The sequence below is a fragment of the Paralichthys olivaceus genome, chromosome 10 (genome assembly GCF_024713975.1).
Source record: "Paralichthys olivaceus isolate ysfri-2021 chromosome 10, ASM2471397v2, whole genome shotgun sequence".
NCBI lineage: Eukaryota > Metazoa > Chordata > Actinopteri > Pleuronectiformes > Paralichthyidae > Paralichthys > Paralichthys olivaceus.
Window position 1 is genome coordinate 16362551 of NC_091102.1, and position 21731 is coordinate 16384281.

The 21731-nt window shown below is 38.0% G+C and overlaps 1 protein-coding gene across 15 annotated transcripts in view; it reads left to right on the top strand.

Moving 5' to 3' along the window:
* stxbp5l (syntaxin binding protein 5L) overlaps nucleotides 1-21731 on the top strand; it is a 121918-nt gene that overhangs the window by 37283 nt on the left and 62904 nt on the right. For all 15 annotated transcript variants that reach the window (XM_020089623.2, XM_069532791.1, XM_069532792.1 and 12 more), the window contains exon 3: nucleotides 15533-15614. In XM_020089623.2, the coding sequence (XP_019945182.1) occupies nucleotides 15533-15614 (82 nt within the window). The remainder of the gene's footprint in view (nucleotides 1-15532; nucleotides 15615-21731) is intronic.

The window sequence follows — 21731 nt, forward strand, 5'->3', positions numbered from 1 at the left end:
TGCTCTCTCTCTGTTGTGTGTATTGTAAGTTCCGGTATCATGTAAGCATAGCTGTGCAGCTATCGGGGTTTCTCGCTGATCTCATCTCGCACCCCTTGAGTGAGAGCTTGAGCAGTGTGAGCTCCAACGTGGCTCCAGGCTAGGAGGATAACAGACGACATTAAGGCTAAAAACATGGTGTGAATGATGCAGTTTCAAGCTGGATTTGAATGTCGGGGTTACGGATACTTGGATGACACCACAGGAGCAGAATGGAGGCATTTTTTTCTGTTGTTTTGTTTGTGTCGTTCCCCCAGTTACATCAATTTTATTGGATTTGGCTGCAATGCTGTTTACCCCTGAAACTCCAAAAGTGTTTTGTGGACTCAAACACTTCACCCACCCCTCTATCAGCATAGCTATCCCGTTAACATGCTTTCGCAACAAACTCTTCACATTGTAAACAGCAGCAGGTGACATTGTTATAAGAGCAGCATCATAGTGTGTCCTTGATGTCCACATAAATTTGGTCATATACTGTAATTATAGATGTATTACAAAATATTCATACATGTACAGGTGCAGTACATGTGTAGCTCCAAGGACAGGGCAAGGTTGTGCTGTGTTTTTTATTTTTAATTGCCTGGCTCTCTCTCCGTCCTACTTTTCTTTTTTTTTACTGTTCACCCTGTCAGCAGCTCTGCAGCTTTTGAACATCTAGAGCTCCTACTGAGTGATAAAAGCAGGATGTACTACTGAGGATGGATCACACACATATCTAACAGATTAAACATTAACCCTTTGCATTACTGTTAGATATGCACATGAACACTATAAACATAGAGGTTTATGATGTGCATTACTTGTGAAGACATTACATGCAAAGACCCAGTCCTAATCTCAGGTCTCATTCCAGAAGACCCCTTAAAATGGCCAGAATCCATCTATGTAAAACAACACAGTATTTTTTATCCTAGGCTAAGTTGTTGTCACTGAATATTTTAAGGAACTGTATAAAACAGACCTACAGTTCACATATGTATTGTGCATATTTTACTTCAATAAAATACTACTAAACAGGTACATATACACATGACATATATGAATTAATAATACGACCAGTAGTAAGATGTAGAAAAATTAATCTCTTAACAGGGCTTGTTTGAAATGATCTGTCACATGGGTGTGTATGTTCCAGGTCTCTGAAGAGCAGGACTGAGCTGTTTGGCAAGTACTACGATGACACGCCCAGAAAGATTTTCTGCTCCAAAGAATTAAGTGCAGCTAATACAAGGTCCTGCTGTGGCCGAGTCCACCACGGTACTTGCGCTAGCACTTCAGAATCACACAGATACAAGAAGCACACACACACGCAGAGTGCACACACTGCAGCAGCCAGTAGAATCTCAAGATCCTCTGTCGCTCTCTCTGGGTAACGTGCGATTTGACAACAGGAGATATCGATTCAGCTCCCTGCCAGGCTTTTTATAGAAGCCAGCACCATCATTATGACCCACAGCTCAGCCCCAGCCTGCTTCTTTGCGTGCCTCAATGCCTCCCTATCTAGGCAGAGATACTGTGTGGAGAAAGAGGAACAGTAGGAGCAAGAGAGGGCAAGCTAATGATGGCTATAATAAACGTTAAATGAAGGGAAATGGAAAGAAAGACAAAGGATGGAGGGGGTGGGGATGCAGACAGAAATGGCAGGGGTTGTGGCAGACAGCTAAGTGGCAGGTGAAAGAAGCCAGGTTGATAGAAAAAAAAACAAATGGAAGATAATCTTTGGATACTGAAAGGGGGAAAAAAAACTCTTAAGTCTAAAATGTGCACACACAGGCACAGGTCTTACTTGGTCTTCTTCACAGAAAAGAGAAAAGATGAGGGAGCGAGGGAAAAGGGGGATTTAAACAAGAAGAGTGTTGCTTGTATATACAGAAGCTTGCATAAATTTTGAGGCTGGCACTTTTGTGATGTGCTTAGGTATTACAAAAAGCTCAAGCAAGCTTTTAAAAACCTAATGTTAGGTAATATCTGTAATAATTTTGTTGCCTGAAAGCAGAAAATTAATTTGTCTTTAATACCTTTCGAAACACTGCTTACAGGACTCATGCTGACACTTACATGTTAATTTAAAATGCAAATATAATCCCCAGTGCATGGAGTCTAAGATTTGCTGACATGTGGATGCAAATGTGTGGGGGAGTGATACATGTGTACATAAGATTTCTAAGGCCATGCTTGTGTATGGTGTGTGTATTCTAGTACATATTTGTATGTAAGAAACAAGCTGATGAAGGTAGCCAGGCTTTGTTTGAGCACTGATTTAATTTAATCTACATTAACTAAAGGCGCTTTCACACCTGCCTTATTGAGTCCAAACATTCGAACTTGTCAATTTAGTATAAACCCAAATGACAGGTGTGAAAGGTGCCTCAGACCCTGATCCAGAGTAAGATAATGTTTGAACTACAAGGACGTTCATTGGGTGCATTCAAACAATTGTTAAATACTGCTCATGATGTACAGTGGCACAGAAGTTAACAAAATAAACCAATTCATTCATTTGCTCTATTCAAATGGAAAGATTACTACCTGCCCAATTGACAACACACCGACATCAGATGCACAGCTGTCTATAAATCAATCACTGCTAGGTATAGGTAGATGCATCCAACGTTGGTTATGACAATGGGACATATGTTTGCAATTGCAATGTGAAATCAAAGCTAACTGAATCAAACGTAAACAAGGGAACACAAACATGAACCTTGTACTCAGACCATAGTTTAGGTGTGAAAGTTAATCGATGCCATTTCCGTCTTCCGTCAAATTAACGACATTGCAATTGTTGCATATTAGAAACATGCTTACACATTGTTAGAACATAAATGAACGTAGCAACAATCATTAATTGCCTACCTTGGTTAGCAAGCTTACATTAGCATGATGGCTCTGTGTATGTTCTCTGATAAGAAGATACCACACATTATGCTCTGTCATAATGCATACACTTACTGTTCCACAGCGTCAACTTAATTCACAAAATTAACCCCCTGCAGAATCAGTTTAGCTGAGTGGAAAGCATTGTCAGACCGAATAATGTGTGGTGACCAAATGGCAAATCTGTTTTATTATCAGGCTACCAAAATGTCAGTGCCTGTGTGTGTTGGAAACAAGGTTCATCTACTCAGATATACTGTGGGCTGGTTTGCTGCTTCACTGTGATTGATCTAGGCGGACATGTACCCAAAGTCGTATTGCTCTCACGCTCTAAATTTGTCTTGAAGGCTTTCCATTTTATCACCTCCTGTGATTGAACCGTTCAGCTGGTGCCAACATCAGCATCTGACAATTCATTTTAACTTGGCACATTGAATCCTCATTGGCTGCTCTGTCCTTTACTGTACATCTTGGCAGTTGGAGGACAAGCCTCGAATTATATTTTCCGTAAGAAGGTCATTGATTTTGCCTTTTAACAGGAGATGTTGGTTTACCTCATGAAAAGGCAAAGCTACTACTCTTAAACTGAATACACATTTCTTAAATATTTTGTGACACTATATCATAGAAGACTAATTGGAGTAATGGTCACATAGAAAATAGCAATCAAATCAACAGAAATCCAATACACACAATATTTTATTATCATATTCCTACAAGCCGTGACCACTTACTGTAACAGCTGTAACTACTGTTTTTGACAAGCCTGGATGCATCGATGCGTAAAAAGTAGGGTAACTGAATCATGAAACGTATCTACTTTTCTGTGCTATCAACGATGATTAAGCAACAAAACAATACATTTTGTAAATTCCAAGTATAGTTCCTGTGCAGAAAACAATAACATGTGCAGGCTCTAAGCTGGACTTGCACATGCACAGGGGCACTGTTTGGCTGATATGAGTCGGCAAAAAATTGTGCCAGGTATTCATAAATCCCACTAAGTGCTGGCCTCTTGAGTGAATTGTTCTATCAAGAGTTTTACTACTATTTATTACTAACAATACAACATTTATTATTGTGGCTTTTTGTACCTTCAACCACATCTGCTTGCATTAATGTCTGTAACAACACTTCTTTTGATACTGAAGTTTTGAATTAAAATTTCACTCATACAAGCTTTAAGCTTTTCGAGAAGTGACACTTTTTACAACGTTATTTTGAGGACAGAGTCGCACCAGGCTTATCCTGATTCTCTTCCTTTACTGGTTTATGAAAGCAACCTCAGGCTGGTGCATTTGCAGTCCATTCCCTTTCTGACCTATAAAAGTCTCTGTACTGCAGACATGTTTTCAGCTTCTAGGGCACCAATTTTATTGCCTCAAAGCAGGTTATCTGCAGGTTAATTACTCACTGAGCTGCTCACTGAGATGCAGCCAAGAGCATGCAAAGGGTGTGCAACCTCAGGCATGTGTGTGTAATTGCTTATACATGATTGTCATGCATGGCAGTAAGGTACAACCGTGGCCCATGCAATAGAACACCTGTAGCATTATTACACACATATATATTTGATCACGTTCACAGAAGTAAAGTGGTGCTCTTTAGAGTCTGTGGTTCTGGCATTTAAGGTTTTTGCCAGAAATGTCAAATTAGATACGAACGATAACAGCTTTGCCAGAGCAGAAAAGGAATAAGGTCCTATTCTGTTAAAATATAATTTACAGGTTGAGCTCAAATCGGAGAGAGGGGTTCACATGACAACCTCCCATCACAAACCATGGTTTTGGAGGATGAATATACTTTTTCATAGTTTCAGGTCAAATTCAGTTATAGAGTTGTAGTCAAAGGGTGTCTTAAAGACCCTCAAGGGCACCAGATGTTTAAATCTTTCATACTCATAGTTTTCTACAATGTCCTCTGCCATAACTGTACTTTACGGGTGACTGTAATCATAATTGGACCGTGATGAGGTGGTTAGCAGTGTTTCCTCACAGCAAAAGGGGTTTGAATCCTGGATCCACAGAGGACTTTCTGTGTGGAGTATGCTTAGGTCTTCTCATGGGTGCTCCGGCTACCAAAGTCTAAAAACATGTAGATTGGGGTAAGGGTAAGGTTAATTGGAGACTTCACATTACGCAGTAGGTGTGAATTGGTGTTTGTTTGTTTATGTCAGCCCGGGGATACTCTGGCAACCTGTCCAGGGTGTACCCCACCTCTAGCACCTGATATCTTTTCTTGTGCTTCTAGTTTAAATTGTTTCTACGTCGTGCACAGCAGAAGGGTGTTAATACAGAGCTCCAGGGGCAGAGTTCGTGTTTGGATGTGGTGCATCCTGAACATAATGTTACCAGACACTAATTCACGATGTAATGATCTACATAATGATAGTTAACAGAAGCAATAATTGTTGAAATTGAAAAGTATAAGATTTCATTTGTCAGAGGAGATGAGGAGGAGTTAATAACTGAAATGTTGCCCCACAGTGATGTAGTGTTTTTGAATGAGGCTGTGAGAAATTGTGGGAGTGAATATTTTTGTATGTTGTACATTTGTGTGATGTTATTCTGCAGCTATTATTGTAGAATTTACGAGAATGAATGAACTTGTTATGGTGTAATTTTGTTAAAAATGCTGAGTATGAATGGTTTTCGGTATGACATTTATGGCAATGACATGTAACAGAGGGGAAACAAAGTGATCTACAAAGTACAGCAAATATTTTCTATTAGCAGTTCAAAGATAAAAGGATAGTAAATTAAATTTAAATGTAATGAAAATGCTAATATTAGACAAGGAAAGAAATCATCATTATGGTCAGAGTGGATTAATAAATAACAACAAGTTTAATAAAGGATACAAAAGTGCAGTATGGGAAATTAATGTGCTAAATGCACATGGAAACATGTAATAATGAGATTTATTTCTACATCAGATTATATGTATTACATATAAGCACCAAACTACAGTCTTATCCAATGACAATCAGCTGAGATTTTAGTGAACACAGATTGTGGCCTGGGTGTCCTTGGAATGAAAGACAAAGTCTGCAGAAAGCAGATGTGCTTCAGCATTTTAATCACAATGATGTGAAACAGTCAAATAGCCAATTACATGCACATATATTTAAATTAAGATGGCTTGAGCAAGACAAATGCCCTTTCTGACAGCTTCCACCACATCTGATGTGGTGTGAGCAGTAAAGGAAGTAGTGTGCCTGATGAAATGCATTTAAAGGTTGAGGTGTAAACTAATAAAAGCCTTTTTAGTATGATAGATTTGTCTTTCCCAGTAAATCACATTAGAAGTGATTGACTGAGTGTCCGGATTGTTAATTATGTAGACATTCACACAATCCTTTGTATAACTTGAATGGCACTCAGTAGAGCGCATAACTCTACCAAGGTCAATAGTCCCTTAAAATCTATCAAGCTGCACAAAATTGCACACACTCATAGATCACTTCCTTACATATGCCATCAAGACCCACAAATTATTCCCTAGGATTTGTGAAAGTGAAATTCCTGCATCCACCCCCTTTCTCCAGATCCACGCCCAAAATTAGACCAATTCTTTCTTGGTCCATGTCCCATGCTGCCTCCAAAGGTTTGTCTGTAGTCCTGCTGACAAACCAACCAACCAACAAACAAATGGACAGGGATGAAAACATAACTTCCTTGGTGGAGGTATAAATTAAAATGATTCATAGCAGAAAGAGGTTTCAGTTCAGCTGTCCTCTCTTTGACAGCAGCTTTCATGTAATACAAGGATAAGCACTGCGTGCTACAGAAAGAAATGTCTTCCATGCCACAGTAAACACTTTTTCCCACAGGTCAAAAATAAACAGAGGAATTTAAAATGTCAGCGAGACTAGACTCAAGAAAAAATTAAAAGTTGGCTGACTGACGGCAGCTACCATTTAATTGACACCTTTTTTGGTTCAGTACCAGCAGTCATATAGCCTCACCCAGCCACTTCCTCAGATGAAAGTGAACATAGGTTGTCCACACTTGATGTAAGCTTTGGAGTTTTGTCAGTTTACAACATCTGGGTGCTTGTAAGACCAATACTGAAATCCTTTTTTTGGCCAATGACAAAATTCAAGAAAAAAACAAAAACATATGAAATGGATTAAATGCCCTGTGCACATTAGCACAGAGGTAACCTACCTAAATGTTGGGCTGTGTGCAGTTTTTACATTGCGTATATTTGTGACTTTTGATTGTGACCATGTTATTTGTGTCTGTGCAGGTCTTAAACATACAAGCCTACAAGTTATATTAATAATATAATACAATAACAATAATAATACAATTTTAGTGGGTATAAGTATTAATGTATTTTCCTTGGAATAAATTGGCATGGCTATTTTTTTTATACTTCTTATATATGTGAATGTAACAAAAAATAAATGTCTTGGAAAAATATTTACACCCTGTCAACACAAAATACCCATATTTCATGCTAAACGTAGAGGTTTTCACGGTCCCCCTGGCAGTGTGCTGTGGACCCCTATTTTAGAACCACTTCCTCAAAGTGTATGAATTGACTAAATTGAATCCGTGGGTAACATCAGCCCTTCGGTGTTGTTATTAATAGCACTGCTAAGACCAGAGCCAATCACCATTGCTTACTAAATCAAGAGTGTATGGTAATGTTAGTGGTTTTGTCCTGCTCTTTATTACATTTAGGGCAGTTTGCCCAAGGTATTTAATCTGCCCCACCCTGTAGAACAAGAATGGTGCCATATCAGTTAGTTACTTTGGGTTTATAAGCTTTAGCTTTTTTATATATCATGCACCGTATGTAGCCATTAAATTCATGGAGAACCTAATGCATGATTCTTTAGCTGGAAACAGCAAACAATTAATTAGCAAAATGGAATTTGACTTGCACAAGATCATAGCAAGCTTCATTTGTTTAGTAAGTAATGACAACAGTGCAAACAAGTTAATGACAACACAAGTGTGTTTTTCATGTTAAAGAATATAAATTGACAGTTTTACTTAAACATAGGCATGTTACATGTTAACACATAGTGAGAGGTACATATGTGAACAAGTACCTGCAGTTAAAATTGAACTATCTTCATATAAAATGTTAGCTGTACACATTAGTGACTCGTGTTTACAGCATCACCTGCATGTCAGAGATTAAGTCGGCTCTGCCAGTAAGAGTAGTAAGAGTAGTTTTGCACAGAGCTGTATAGAGTACCCACACACAGTTAGACACACAATTACACACTCTCTGCACACACACACACCTTTTTCTGTATCCACTCTGCTGTGAGATGTTTATGCTCAAAGCTAAATTGCCCAGCTGTGTCCCCACTGCTCCACCAGCATTATTAAACACACACAAAACAGTTATTTTACACCCCCTTTCAAAATCAAACAGACACACACCACACTAAGAGACACACACACACAAACACAGAGAGAAGGAGAAGAAAAGAGCAGGACAAGATTCATTCAGCATGAAGCAGAGATTTTTGAGTGTGGATGGAGAGAAAAAGAGGGGGATGAGTGGATAACAGACCATTTGGATTGAGAAACAATCACACTGGGATTTATTTAAGAGGTGTGATTTTGAGAAATTGCACGGCTGTAATCAACTATGAATTTAAAGGTCAGCACTTTGAGTGACGACCCAGCCGGGGCATTACTACCACTGCTTGAAGAAAAACATGGTCGTAGGATGTGAAATTTAACCCTGAGGTTTCTGGAGAAAATTGAAACCTGAATTCTAGTTTACCACAGAAAATCCAAGTGAAAAAACTGTGTCGAGCTGTGACAAGCAAGTGGCCAACACAGCAGTACCGACAGGCTGTGACTCCTGTCAGTCACACACACAAGCCCAAACATAAATCTCTTTATGGAGCCATTCTATAAATAGGAGAATCTAGTCTCTCACAGTTAAAAGAAGAAGTGCAGTGTAAAATGCCACCACTTTGACTTCACCACCCAACTGTGGTGTCAAGTCAAGTGGATGTGAATTATATTTGATGATAAGTTTGATTTTTGTAGCACTCGGGTTTTAATATCATTCCATGCATCCGTAGCCAAAATCAATTCTCAGTTATCTTTTCACATCTTCAGATTATATCATAAACTTGACTGTTCACAACTAAAAAGAAAGAACAAATGTACAGCTCTGCTCAAGTCAAAGATAAATAACAAAGAATGTTATCCATCAATCCATTATCTAGCACTTAGCTAATCCACTGACATTGGGCTACAGTCATTTTTTTGGACTTTGCAAGGAAACCAGAGTACTGGTAACTTGTAATATGTAAACATGTAGATGTAAGACTTCAGAAAAAGTCAAACACTGTTTATCCAGTATTAACATTAAATCTAGGCTCATGTTGGAAGAACTCACACACTCAACACAACTGCTCATACATAAGTTTAAGTTTAATGGCTTTAACTTAAAATTAGATTGCTGTTTTGAGTACCTGCCTTTGTCACACTATTCTATGTTTGTGGCTAAATCACAGGCTGTACCAGACCTCTCTGCAGACACTGACTATTTTCAACATGTTCAACTCTTCATCCGGTATGATTCATTTTAAAAACAAAGTGCAAGGAATATTTGAGAGTGGGGACACTAAAATGTCTATTATTAACAGTCCCCGTAATGTGATGTGAGTATATAAACAGTTACTTCAACGGCAGTAATACTCAGAATACACACGTACAAATGCATCAAATACAACAATATAAAATAACATAACATTTTTATTTGAAGGTAATTACTGGGGAGAAAAAGCAGTAATCAGCAGTACTGTAACAACAATGGCTCCTACAATCACAATCCAAGAGTAATTAATTGTAGCATTTGTACTTTGACACAAAAACACACCTTTGAACATTTTTCTGATATAACAGCCATGTTTTTTCATCCATTGTCAAACAACATGGTTTTTAATATGACGAGTAACAGCAAACCGGAATAACAATGATGATTCATTTTAGAGAAAACTGGAAATGTGATGCAGTGTACATACAGACAAGACAACATGGAATCAGAATTTAGGTATTTCGTTTGAGCAGAATGTGGAAGCAGTGAGAATAGTTTTACACATAAAAACTGGTTGCCTGTCAAATCTTATTGGAACTCTGGAAGAAATAGTTTGTTTTTGGCTGCTAATTGGTCCAGAGGGAGACACAACATCAGTGGAGGACTCATCATGCATACCCCTCACAGGAAACACAGTAACATGCTAATGACTGACACACCATAGAAGTGTTTTATGTTTATCATCACTTTCAGTTGTGCAGAAGACGATGTCTGAAATTAAATGAGCATCATATACACACAAAGCACAGTATGCTCCACATACGGACAGAACATGATCACTGTGCATGTGTTCATTAAATGCTGCATATTCATAAGGGGTTTTGACATTTAAAAAATATACTTTTATCTGTTTCCTGGTGTTCTCATCGACACCAGAATTATCTGGTCAGAGCATATGGACAGTTTATGATTGTGTTGTGATTTTATTAATTTCATACCGAAATTAAATGTTTTGTTATTGTAAATAATAAACAGTCTAGTCTCCCGACTCTGTTTTTAAGATAAGTCGTACATATGGCATGGACAGAAGAATTTGAAAATACAGTGTGTTGCAGAGAGGTCTGTTAAAGCCTTTTTATATGCGGTCTATGGTTATAGCTTGTGATTCGGCACATTACAACTGACTGGCTACGTGGTTCACATACACAGCACTGTTCATCTTCATAATAAATGTGGCTCTGCTAGTCTGGTACATTGTTACACATTCAACATCATACTGCACCAACATTGTCCTAGAAGGTATCTTATGTGATGTTGCTGACTCGTTTATCTGATTCAGTTAGTGCCACCATGTAATTAAATATGGTATAAACTAGGTGTGTGTGTGTATATGTATATATATATATACACACACACACACACACACACACACACACATAACAAACCTCTCTGCACATGTCCCCATGGTATATATGGGCATTTTAGAATGGCATTTTAGGGACATCGAAGTATAGCCTGCTGTTCCACAGAAGATAAAGTCATTTATCATATATGAGGTCATACATCATACATAGCCTGTCAAATAGCATAAAGTCATATAGTACAAAATCATATGATGGAGAAAAAGTATGTGCAAATTTACAGTACAACAATTACAATACACATACATACCTAAGAAGTAAGAATGGTGACAATGTAGATGCTGACTACATGGTCAGCATCTACATTTCATAACATATCATTGCACAACACTCATGGCCATTGCATGTTACAGTTGAGAAGCTTAATGGACAGAGGCAAGTCTTCTCTTGGGAAGAAGATAGAAGCTGGAACATGGATCTTCTACAGTTCTCTGGGCCTGTCTGATAATAGATTGCTCTTAAATTATTTGGATGTGTTGTGCACTATAAGACAAAGCAAATGTTGATTCACTCTGTAAATGAAAGTAACTCTGCAGAAGATAGGGGTCAGTTACAAGTAACAGTCCCTGCTTTGTCTATATGCCCTGCCATTTGTATACTGACTGGAAGTAGAGGACTTCCCTGTGTTTACTTATAGTGTACAAACATCGATCTACCTCTTTCAGTGTAAATGTTGATTTACCACTGAAAGTAGCTGATTGGTCTTTTCTTATTGTACTCATTTTGGCTTGAATGTTTACACAGGTAATTATGGTAATTTCATCAAACAGGCTGTGATGCAATTAAAATCTTGGCCTCCCCATTCCTTCCTCTGTTGTCTTTGCTTGTTGTTACTGCAAAACAAACAAGAGCCTTTGCCATTGTTTCTAGCAGTGGACATACTGAATGTGTTGCCCTTTCTGCTGAGCTAAACACAGCCTTGTGACCGGAGCCCATTGTGTTCTGCTTTAGCGTCCTGTTTGAAACTAATTTGATTGTTTTTCCACATTCAGAAAATAATTCACTGAGAATTGTAATTACTTTAGCCCATTTAGCAAAGTGGCTGTGCAGATGGTATCTTTGAGCAGCAAGTGGACAGACAACATCCTCACACCCTGCTCCCAACTTAATAAAGCTGAAATGTGCTTTATTTCTTTTGTGGCTCTTACGGGTATTAAGTTTGATAAAAGTGAACCTTAGTGAGAGTGATCTACGAATAATAATTTCTCAAAGCACCACCTGAAGTCTAACCTAACCCCCGATATTTGGCTGAAGTGCCTCTATTGGAAATGAATCAATTAATCGCTGGTAATGCGGCCCACCTTTGATTAGAGTTAATCTTCTCAAATATCTGTAAATGTCATGACGCAGAGATTGAAACTGTTTACTCCATGTTAGGTCCAAGATGGTTAGAAACACTGGGTGGTTATGAGCCATGTTATAAAAAAAACAAAAACAAAGACAGTGATATGTGATTATATGATTATATAGACAAGAGCGGTTTGTTCTTGGTTATATGTTAAAGTGTACTCTAACTGATATTCAGAAAGCAACTATTACTCCTGTTATGTTGACTATTACAGCTCAGACCATAATACATGCAGAATTCCCATGTGAAAATATATCTTCTTTCAAATAGTTGATTTTGAAAGTACACTACATAGTACATAGCGTATGTAGAAAATTACACCACTGTACACTTACACAACATTAAGCCCCTGTGATATCTGTATATGATTTGTATGTACAGTATTGCCTACTATAGCAAGCCTCACTCACACTGTGAACACTCACAAGCAGCCATCTCTGACTTGTATTTATTTCAGTCACCAGCTGTGTGGGTATCCAGAGGAGAAATACATACAGACTGACTAAATGCGCAGGCTTCTTTTGGTTTTGATGGCTCAATGAATGTGCATGAGAGCAAAATGTCTTTTTATCCTTTTTGTGTTTTTGAGTGGGAATGAAGAAGAGCTGACGGAGAAAAGGGGGCAGAAATCTTTTGGGGGATTCCTATTTGACCACTTTTTTTCCAGTGATGCTTTGTGCTCACAAAACATTGATGCAGACTTTTGGTCTGTTCCTGCATTCTCTTGGAATTTCATTATAGGAAGTTGAAACAAAAGAAAGGAGCTTTTTAAGTTGTACTTTTCTATAGCCAATGTCAGCATTGCTGGTGTTTATCCGTCACGTAATTACAATACAAGAATTATAATATGCTATTGGTAGAATCAAAGACATGTCAGAAACAGAATAAAAACAACACTGTAGACATCAGCTCTAGGAGATCTTAATAGAACCTCAACTGGCTGAAGTGTGGAAAAGTCGGCTGCATGTAGGTGTTGACTGTAATGTGACAAAACATTTATGCATGTTTGCACTAGCACATGATAGAAATATATAGAAAAGTATTTGAGGCATGCTAACCCCTGCTGCAGCTCTTTTTATTTAAATATTATTTTTGCTTGTTGAATTTTTTAATGTTGGAGTGTAATAAATAAGCATTGATAAAAAAAACTATAAAAGCTGAAACGTTTGCTATGAATCCCTTAAATGATATGTTGATAAAGGCCATTTATGCACAATCAAAGTGTCACATGATCTGTCACATTTGTTCTTAGAGGTTCCTTAGTCTGCAACAACTCTAAAGGCTTCTGCACACTGGAGGATAATCGGGCCGTTTTAGGAAAGAAGTGCAGCCATAGGAAATACTTGTTTATTTGGGAAAATATTAAAAAATTAAAAAGAACATTTCGAAGAGATTTGAAATGCATCTTTCACTGAAGGCCACAAGCAGCATTTTGAACCATGAACTGTTTGAGTCTTTCCTCCTCAGTGCACCTGAGATCTGCAGCCTGGTTCAACAATTCAGCACTGCTGCTGTAGATGTGATAATTCAGTCTAGCAAGACAAGACGTTTCTGCCCTGTTGGTTTCAGAGTACATTGTGAAACTGAAATGAGACGGGCTTACTCTGCATACTATCAATGTGCTGACTTATCGGCCATATGTAAAACATTACTGAGCATTACCACAGTTGCATTTTGGAAATTCAAACTCTGTGTGTTCATCATTTAGCTACAGCAGGTAAACCTTTGCACTGAAGCCTCCTACCCTCGCCTGTTACTCGTATTTTTCATTATTAACTGAATGTTTTTCTGTCACTCAGGTTTTTCTATTTGTTTCTCACTGACAGAGCAAATACTTGCTCCTCGTACATGTTACACCTTGCCCTGAGCTGTTTGAAGGGTGCTGAAAGGTAACCATTGATGTTAAGTGAGGTGGACAGAAATCTCTAGAGGGAGAAGGGCAAACCAGACACATCATGAGCTTTGAGTTGGAGCTTTATTACATTTTCAGACTCCATGAAATCATAAGATACAGCAACTGTCCACTATATGAAATGATGAGAAATGGGTGGATTATTATAAAATCCTATCCTCCTGTTTACAAAAGTCATACAAATAGATATTACAAATAATATTGTTTTATGATAATAAACCAAGTAGTGACATAAATGGTAATCAAAACAAAAAACGGACACACAGAACTTTATTATGACTATTGAACTGACATGCATTTACCATTAAATATTGACATCAGCTGTTTTGAGAATAAAATGAGTATACTTCTATATTTATGTCTCCTCTCCAGTAATCACCGAAGCTCGAAGCATTGGGTATTTGACATTTTATTTAGAAAAGGACAAACACATTCAGCTTCATAACTCAAACAGAACTCTGCATTATAACATTGCAACTATATTTCCTGAATATTGACTATTAAACTGTAAGGTTGTAATTCCATTATTATTATTATCATATACTTTAATTTGATGCACTCATGATGCAATTATATAAATGTTTTAGGTTTCCATGCAAAAAGATTAATTAAGAGCGAATCAGCAAAGGAAAATGAAATACTTAACAGGTTGCCACTCTGTGTACATGTGGCTGTGTTCTGAACCTTGTGCAGCAACTATAGTGAATTCTGTGATAGTGGTTAAATAACTGCTCCTGTACCAGATCCAACTGACTCTGTTCTCACTTTGAGTCATCTCCCCCTCCTGCTGATTCCCACCTGCTCTTGTGGAAGTGCTTGGGGATTTTGCTTCCTCTGGTAACTATACTTGTCTCCGCAACAAACCGCATGTTGATCTATTTGCTGATCACAGGATTATTCCTGTACATGTTCAGTAAATACTGTGTCTGTCAGCATGGGTGTACACTGTGTGGTGGCTGGACAGACTCAAATCACGTTGGTCTATGTTATCAAATGATCACACATAGCTGCTTAGTGTTAAAGGTTTTTTATTTCAAGTTTAGTTTTAAAAAGAAATCATGCACAGATAGTTTCACTCTGATCCAACATACTGAATGTGTCAGGTATTGGTGTGAACTTTACTTATTTATTCCCCTTCTTACACAAATAATTAAACTCCTCTGCCCTTTGATTATAGTATTGTAGAAAAAAATCAATCAGTATGAGGTATTAGCATAGACTGTATATAAAGAGTCATGTCCATCACAGTGTAATGTACAAACAGTAGAGCTAAAGTGTTGCCTTAAGTGTTGTCTTATAGTACACCACCATCACTGACACATAAAGGTATGCTCTCTTTTTGACCATGCTGTGCTGATATACCCATAGTGCACCTCTGTACACATTTCCTTGACTCTGTGATGTCATCAGACTGGGACGGCCGGGGGTGGACTGCTACTGTCAGCATGAGAGCGGAGCAGCTGTTCTTCAACTGCAGTTCCTCATCAATGAGGTAAGACATAGTCGTCCTTTGTCTATTTTTTTGATTATGATAATGATGAAGACAATTACTTTTTTTTAAATGGTGGATGCACGGTGTTGGATTATTTTTGTGAAGAGTAGAGAGGAATTCTGTCTCTGAAGCTACTCAAGCAATGCTTGTGAGTAGAATTAATTAATTGTGTATTTATCATTATTTCTTATTTCATGGGATTTGTTAATAAGTAACCTCAGACTTGTGCTTTAAGTTGCACTGTCATCTAATATCTGACATAAGTCATTTTTAGTAAGTACAACAAATCAAGCACCTTCTAAAATGCAGGTAAGACTCAATTTCCAAAAGTTCTGCAGATTTGGCTTTGTCACAATCAGGGCTATAGCGAGGGCAGAACACTGTTTACATAACTTTTCAAAATAAAATAGTGTTTATGCACCTTTTTATGGTGGTTTACTCACTTGTTATTGTGCGATTTTTTAAAGTTTGAGTCAAATTCAACACCAATGTTTGCTGAGCATTATATGACCGTTCAGAGCACAACCTCACCTTGTACACGCTCCTTCGCACTGTTGCCTGGCACCCTACTCCTGCTCTCCTGTCTATGATGCTGGTTGGATTTTCTTTTCATAATGAATGCACTTTCTTATTATTACATTTGCATTGATCTAAAATCAAGATTTTAACTGTTTGTATGGAAATATCTTAATTTGTAAAGTAATTAGCTACTTAAAAAGTACATTTGCAATTAACAATGTAGTCCCTCAAATTTGAATACAGTAATTGAGTAAATTTACTTACAATACTTAATACAATTTGAATTCATTGACTCTATGATTTGATTTCAGTGGTTCTAGTCTCCTATGCCATATATAGTCTCATATATGGGCGACCAAAGTTCATCCACCTTTTCAATAACGGCTTCAGAGAGCTGCCAGAAAATTTCTGTCAGCCCTGGTCACAATAATTGATGTTCTTTGTTTAAGGCGTACAGGTGTAAAATTGTGTTTTGTGTTAAACAGCAACATCTTTACCATGTGGACATTTGTGTAAATATTAAATCAGAAAATGCTCCTGAAGCTTTATTTTGTCCATGTTGGGTTTGGCCCACTACATAACCCAGAAATCAAGACCACTGAGGATAAAATGATCCAACCACTCGAGTTGTCTCATGAAAAGGATCTCAGTTTGCCTTGTGTGTGAAAACAATCAATCATGAAACTATAACCCTGGTACCCCTTTGGCAGATGGGCACCATAAATGATGCATTCACTTTCACACCGTTGTTTTTGTTCTTGACTGCAGATTTAGTTTCCAATTCAGTGGTTACTTTCAAAGATGGATTTTTCCATCTTTGAAAGTACATATTGACATATTTGAGTTTACAATATTTAGCACTCAGTCTTGTTTGTGAATCAGTTATAAACTCTCAGTTGTTTAATGTGGAGGAGCTGATGACAGCAGGAGACAAAGCACTCTGTAATGAACCACTTAAATCAAATGATCATTAGGATCATTGCTCGCTCAAAGATGCATAGATTTGTTTCCTCTATGTCTCTAAAACTATTTCCCCTCGCTGTCTGTTTTTGCTGTGTGGGCTGACACATAGCAGTGGTTCTTTTAGGCCTTTCACAACAGCTTACTCTGTGTGCTGCAGTTTGATTCCATGTGTTGTTTACTAACAGAATACTGTAGGTGTATTAGCAGAAGAAAAACAGGTCCTGGTGTTAAAGATCAGGAGCTGAGTCACACGGTTCTCTCCACTCTGTGATTCTCTTTATCCTTTATCCTTCTTTAATCCATTTGCTCCTCCTACCTCTCTCTCTGTTTTTTGTGTAGAACCACTCTGTCTCTTTTTATGCCCACTGGCTCTTTCAGCCCACTTCTCCATCACTCATTGGCCTACTTGTGATGTGTCTGTCTGAGGCAAATGGATATGTATGGGCCTGAAGTGTGTGTGTGTATGTGTGTGTCAGGTACTGGCTTTGAGTATGTGTGTGGAGGCTCAAGTAGAAGTCGTCATGTGTGTGTGTTTTAAAACCTTTGCCAAGAATGTTATGTTTTCATTGGTGTTGGTCTGTTAGCAGGATTATACAAAAACTACTAAACCAGTTGATTGTAACATGGAATCTTTTCTTTTTACCTTCTCAGCCATTTTCCAGAGACTATTAATGGTTTTTCCCTTTCTGATACCAATTCCGATACCTGGACTGTGTGTATCAACCAATGTCAAGTGCACTTAAAAAAACAACAACAACATATATAACGTTTAGCAACAGCTGTGTGCTGCTAAACCTATATGGAGTAATTTTCCCCTTCACCTCCTTGTGATCTCGGCTGAGTGCCATTGTAGTTTGTGCATATTTACAAATGAATTGTTGCACTTTCATTGTGAAACGAGTGGGATTCAACCTAATATGTGCTTTTGTGTTTGTCTCTTGTATATCAACAGGCCCTCACAGTGATTACTGTAGGTCCTCCCATCGTTTGACAGGTCGACTAATAGCTGTGCAGCATGTCAGTGTCCTCTTTTAGATTCACTGTGTGGGCGGTCAGCCTTCCTGCTAATGTTTGACTTACATTTTCAGACCAGCCTCTTCACATTCACTTAGATGTAACAGCTTACCCCCATTAGGCATATTCAACCCACTCCTTGTACGTATCTGTTTCATGCATCAAGAGTGGGTCTCTTCCAGGGTTTGGGTGGTTTACTCAAATTTTCCAATGGGCCACAGTCAGCAGCAACTGCCAATTACCGATATATTTGTACAAGTGTGTGTGGGGCGCACCCTACTATTGGTGAATGCAGTTATGGAAGAGCTGTGACCACTTGTGATCAGATCTCATTTCACCGCTCTGTGTGCAAATAAACGTGACATCAGTGTTGATGAAGACCAAATTATGTTCATTTTTACCCAGACTGAATTCACACGTGTCAGATGACCCTGTGTTTGTGTGTCACTGCGAGAGAGAGAGAGAGGGGAAGAGAGCAAGCGGTGTCAGGAGGGGGTGAATAAAATAATGAATGCAAGATTTAATGCATTTAAGAAAAGTATCCATCATTATGTGGTGATCAGTGTTGATAATGTGGTGGTTTCAAACAAATCAACATATAAACTGCAGGTCAGAGACTTCAGCTGAGTAGGTGTGTGAGAGAGAGAGACAGACAGAGAAAGTGAATGAATGAATTAATGCATGAAAGTCATTTCATATGAAATATATTGGGTTCAAATTTGTAGGTTCATTTATACAGTTGAATTATTTCTCTGAGGCAGAGCATTACATCAGCAAACTGAAATGTCAAATCGCCCAAACAATGCCCCCCCCCAAAAAAAACAACTGACGGTGGGCTGATAGAAAATAAATGTCCAAATATATAATATGTAAACTTCCAATTGCCTGACTGTAGTGTCTTTTCTACATCACATAGAAGTCAATTCAAAGTATTTAGTTGTCACCTATTTTATAGTGTTGTCAAGCCCCTACCATGCCATTGTGTTTGTGAGGGTATGAATAGGCAAATGAATGCGTTTGTTTGTGTCTTCTGAATTCATTATGTTGCGTCATGAATAATACGTCTCAAGAGGCTGAGGGGGATGTCGAAGATTGGTGTCACATGAGGTTTGGTGGTGATGGGTGGAGGGGTGTAGACACTGCTCGGGGGAAGGAAAAAGGTGAGAATGATGTTGTTCAAAGCTGAGAGAGGAAGGATGGGCCAGCGGGATTCTATACACGACTTGTAGACTTGTAATTTAATAGTACATGTATTTTCAAAAGAAAGGACGAGATGCAGGTGATTGTTTACAGTTACCAAAAACGAGTTTGTTTTCATCGGTCTATACAGTCCACACACTACACTGACAAACCAACATCAAAAAGACTATGTTATGTTGCTGCTTTAAAATTGATGACAGGGAAAAGAACTTATGATTTGGGAACTCTTTGCCATCTGCTGCATTAATGAGGTGCATTACAGGGACCAGTGTCAGTGATTCATCTTTGGAACATTCAGACCTCCTAGTCCTCTGAACAGGTACAATGATTAATGGTTTTAAATTGCAGGGTAAACTCTTTTATTGCATATTATTAACAAAGCCCACTTCCCTCAGAAACAGAGAATCTTCACATTTTAGTAACTCTGCATCATTATTAATTTGTTTTAGGAGAAACATAAATTACACTTTATTATTTATAATTTATTAAGCCTCATATTCAGTGTTAAAATCAGATTTTCATTGCTTTTTTTTTCAGGTTTAAAGAACTTCCGAAGAAAATCATTTAAGCTTTGTGCCTCAACTCAGGGACCTCTCTTAAGAAAGGGCTTTGTATCAGACCATGTAATGAACAGTTGGTTAATCAAGCAATAATAGATTCTCTGATGCAGAGTGTTTAATGAGAGCTATTGTAAGTGATTACCAGCCAAATATGAAATGTTGATCCACCAACCTTGTGAACATAATGGTATTTATTCAGTTTGTATAGAGGTATCTTCTGTTGGCCCTGGCCCCTGCCATTTTACCTGTGCTGTGTACAATAGCTGAACCTGGCTGACTCACCCTTGTTGCCATCAAGCCGTCGACACAAATATACCATAATGGAGCTGAGGACCTGGCGCTAAACATATAGGGTCAGATACAGACATAGTACCAGGGTAAGGGGGAGGGAGATTATGAAGCAGTTACCCAGAGGTGATTCTTACTCCCTGGGGTCCTTAGCAAAATTCTACTAATGGGACCCCCTACCTGACCCATGAGCAGTGAAAACCATTTGCCACACAATCACACCTGGCAGCCCAGTGCTTCCATTACACTTCTGTTTTAAAATAGTTTACTCCATCTGTTGGTCTCAGAATAAGTTAACATACAGAGAACAGAAAGAGCTTTATGTGTATTGAGTAGAATATCCTCTATAGAATCTTAAGAGAAGTGTAACATAAACAAAAACAAAAAAGACATTTCAAAATGCAGAATGCAATAATGCTGAGCTTTGGCTCTGCTGCATGGTGATGAATTCTGGCTGATGATTCATCATCATTCTTCATTCATATGACCTGTAAATTACATAGAACATTATTCATATTTTTTTCAGCTGCTTCTGGTCCATTGAAGTTGGCCCCAGGTTTCCTTCTATATACAGTATATGTATGTATATATATATAAACTTTGGCTAAGCATGACTAATGCACATTTACCTAAATATTGTCCCTGTATGTTTTCAAAGTCATAATGGCTTTTTATGTAAATAACAAAATGAAATAAATATAGGAATACAGAATCATATCAATTTTAAGACGGTCAAATACCCAGACATACCAGGTAATCTTCATCACCGGTTCCCTCTCAATCAAATTTGACAAAGATAAACAGCAGCAAAACAGTATGGAGACAGAGTGACGGACAAAATATGAGGCAGCGGGCGGATAAAAGTCAAATAATTATGTTGTATATTACTTCTTTCTTGTCTGTTGCTTGCTTTTGGAAGACAAATGATTTGTCTCACAAACTTTTAAAGTAGACTTTAGTTAATCATGACAATCAGATGAATCAAGGAAAAGTTAAGGTAATTTATTCATAATTAGAGTTGGGCAAGTTTATGGTTAAGACAATCAGTCAGACAAAGTCATTTTCCAACAGAGTGCAATTACAAGACTATGTTGTCTCCAGAGATAATAATGGTCCCCACAAAATCCACCCGACTCTACATTTCTGGTCTATAGTTTTAGTATTATTCTATAATCACCCCTTAAGCAGATGTTATGTATTTGAACAAAGGGAAAACATTCAGTGAAATACGCTCGTGTTGTACAGTCTTTAATCCCATGATTAAGTTTGTAATCTACAGCCAATTCTCACTGGGCTCCAGTCTTTACAGTGACGCTCTGGTAGCAAACCCGCAGTGGGAATTTCACTGTAATTACAATTAGCTGCCCTCAGAAGCAGGTTCCCAACCCGCTGATGTCATTTGAAAACTTCCTCTAGGTTTTAATTCAGCTTCAAGTCGTGTGTGTGTTCTGGTAGCCACTGGCTTTACAATATATACAATGTTATTTTGGTATTTTTTGAACCTATTCATTTCTGCTTTTATGTGTATATAAGACTGTACATACCTCATGTTGTTGTGGCTAAATGTTCACTT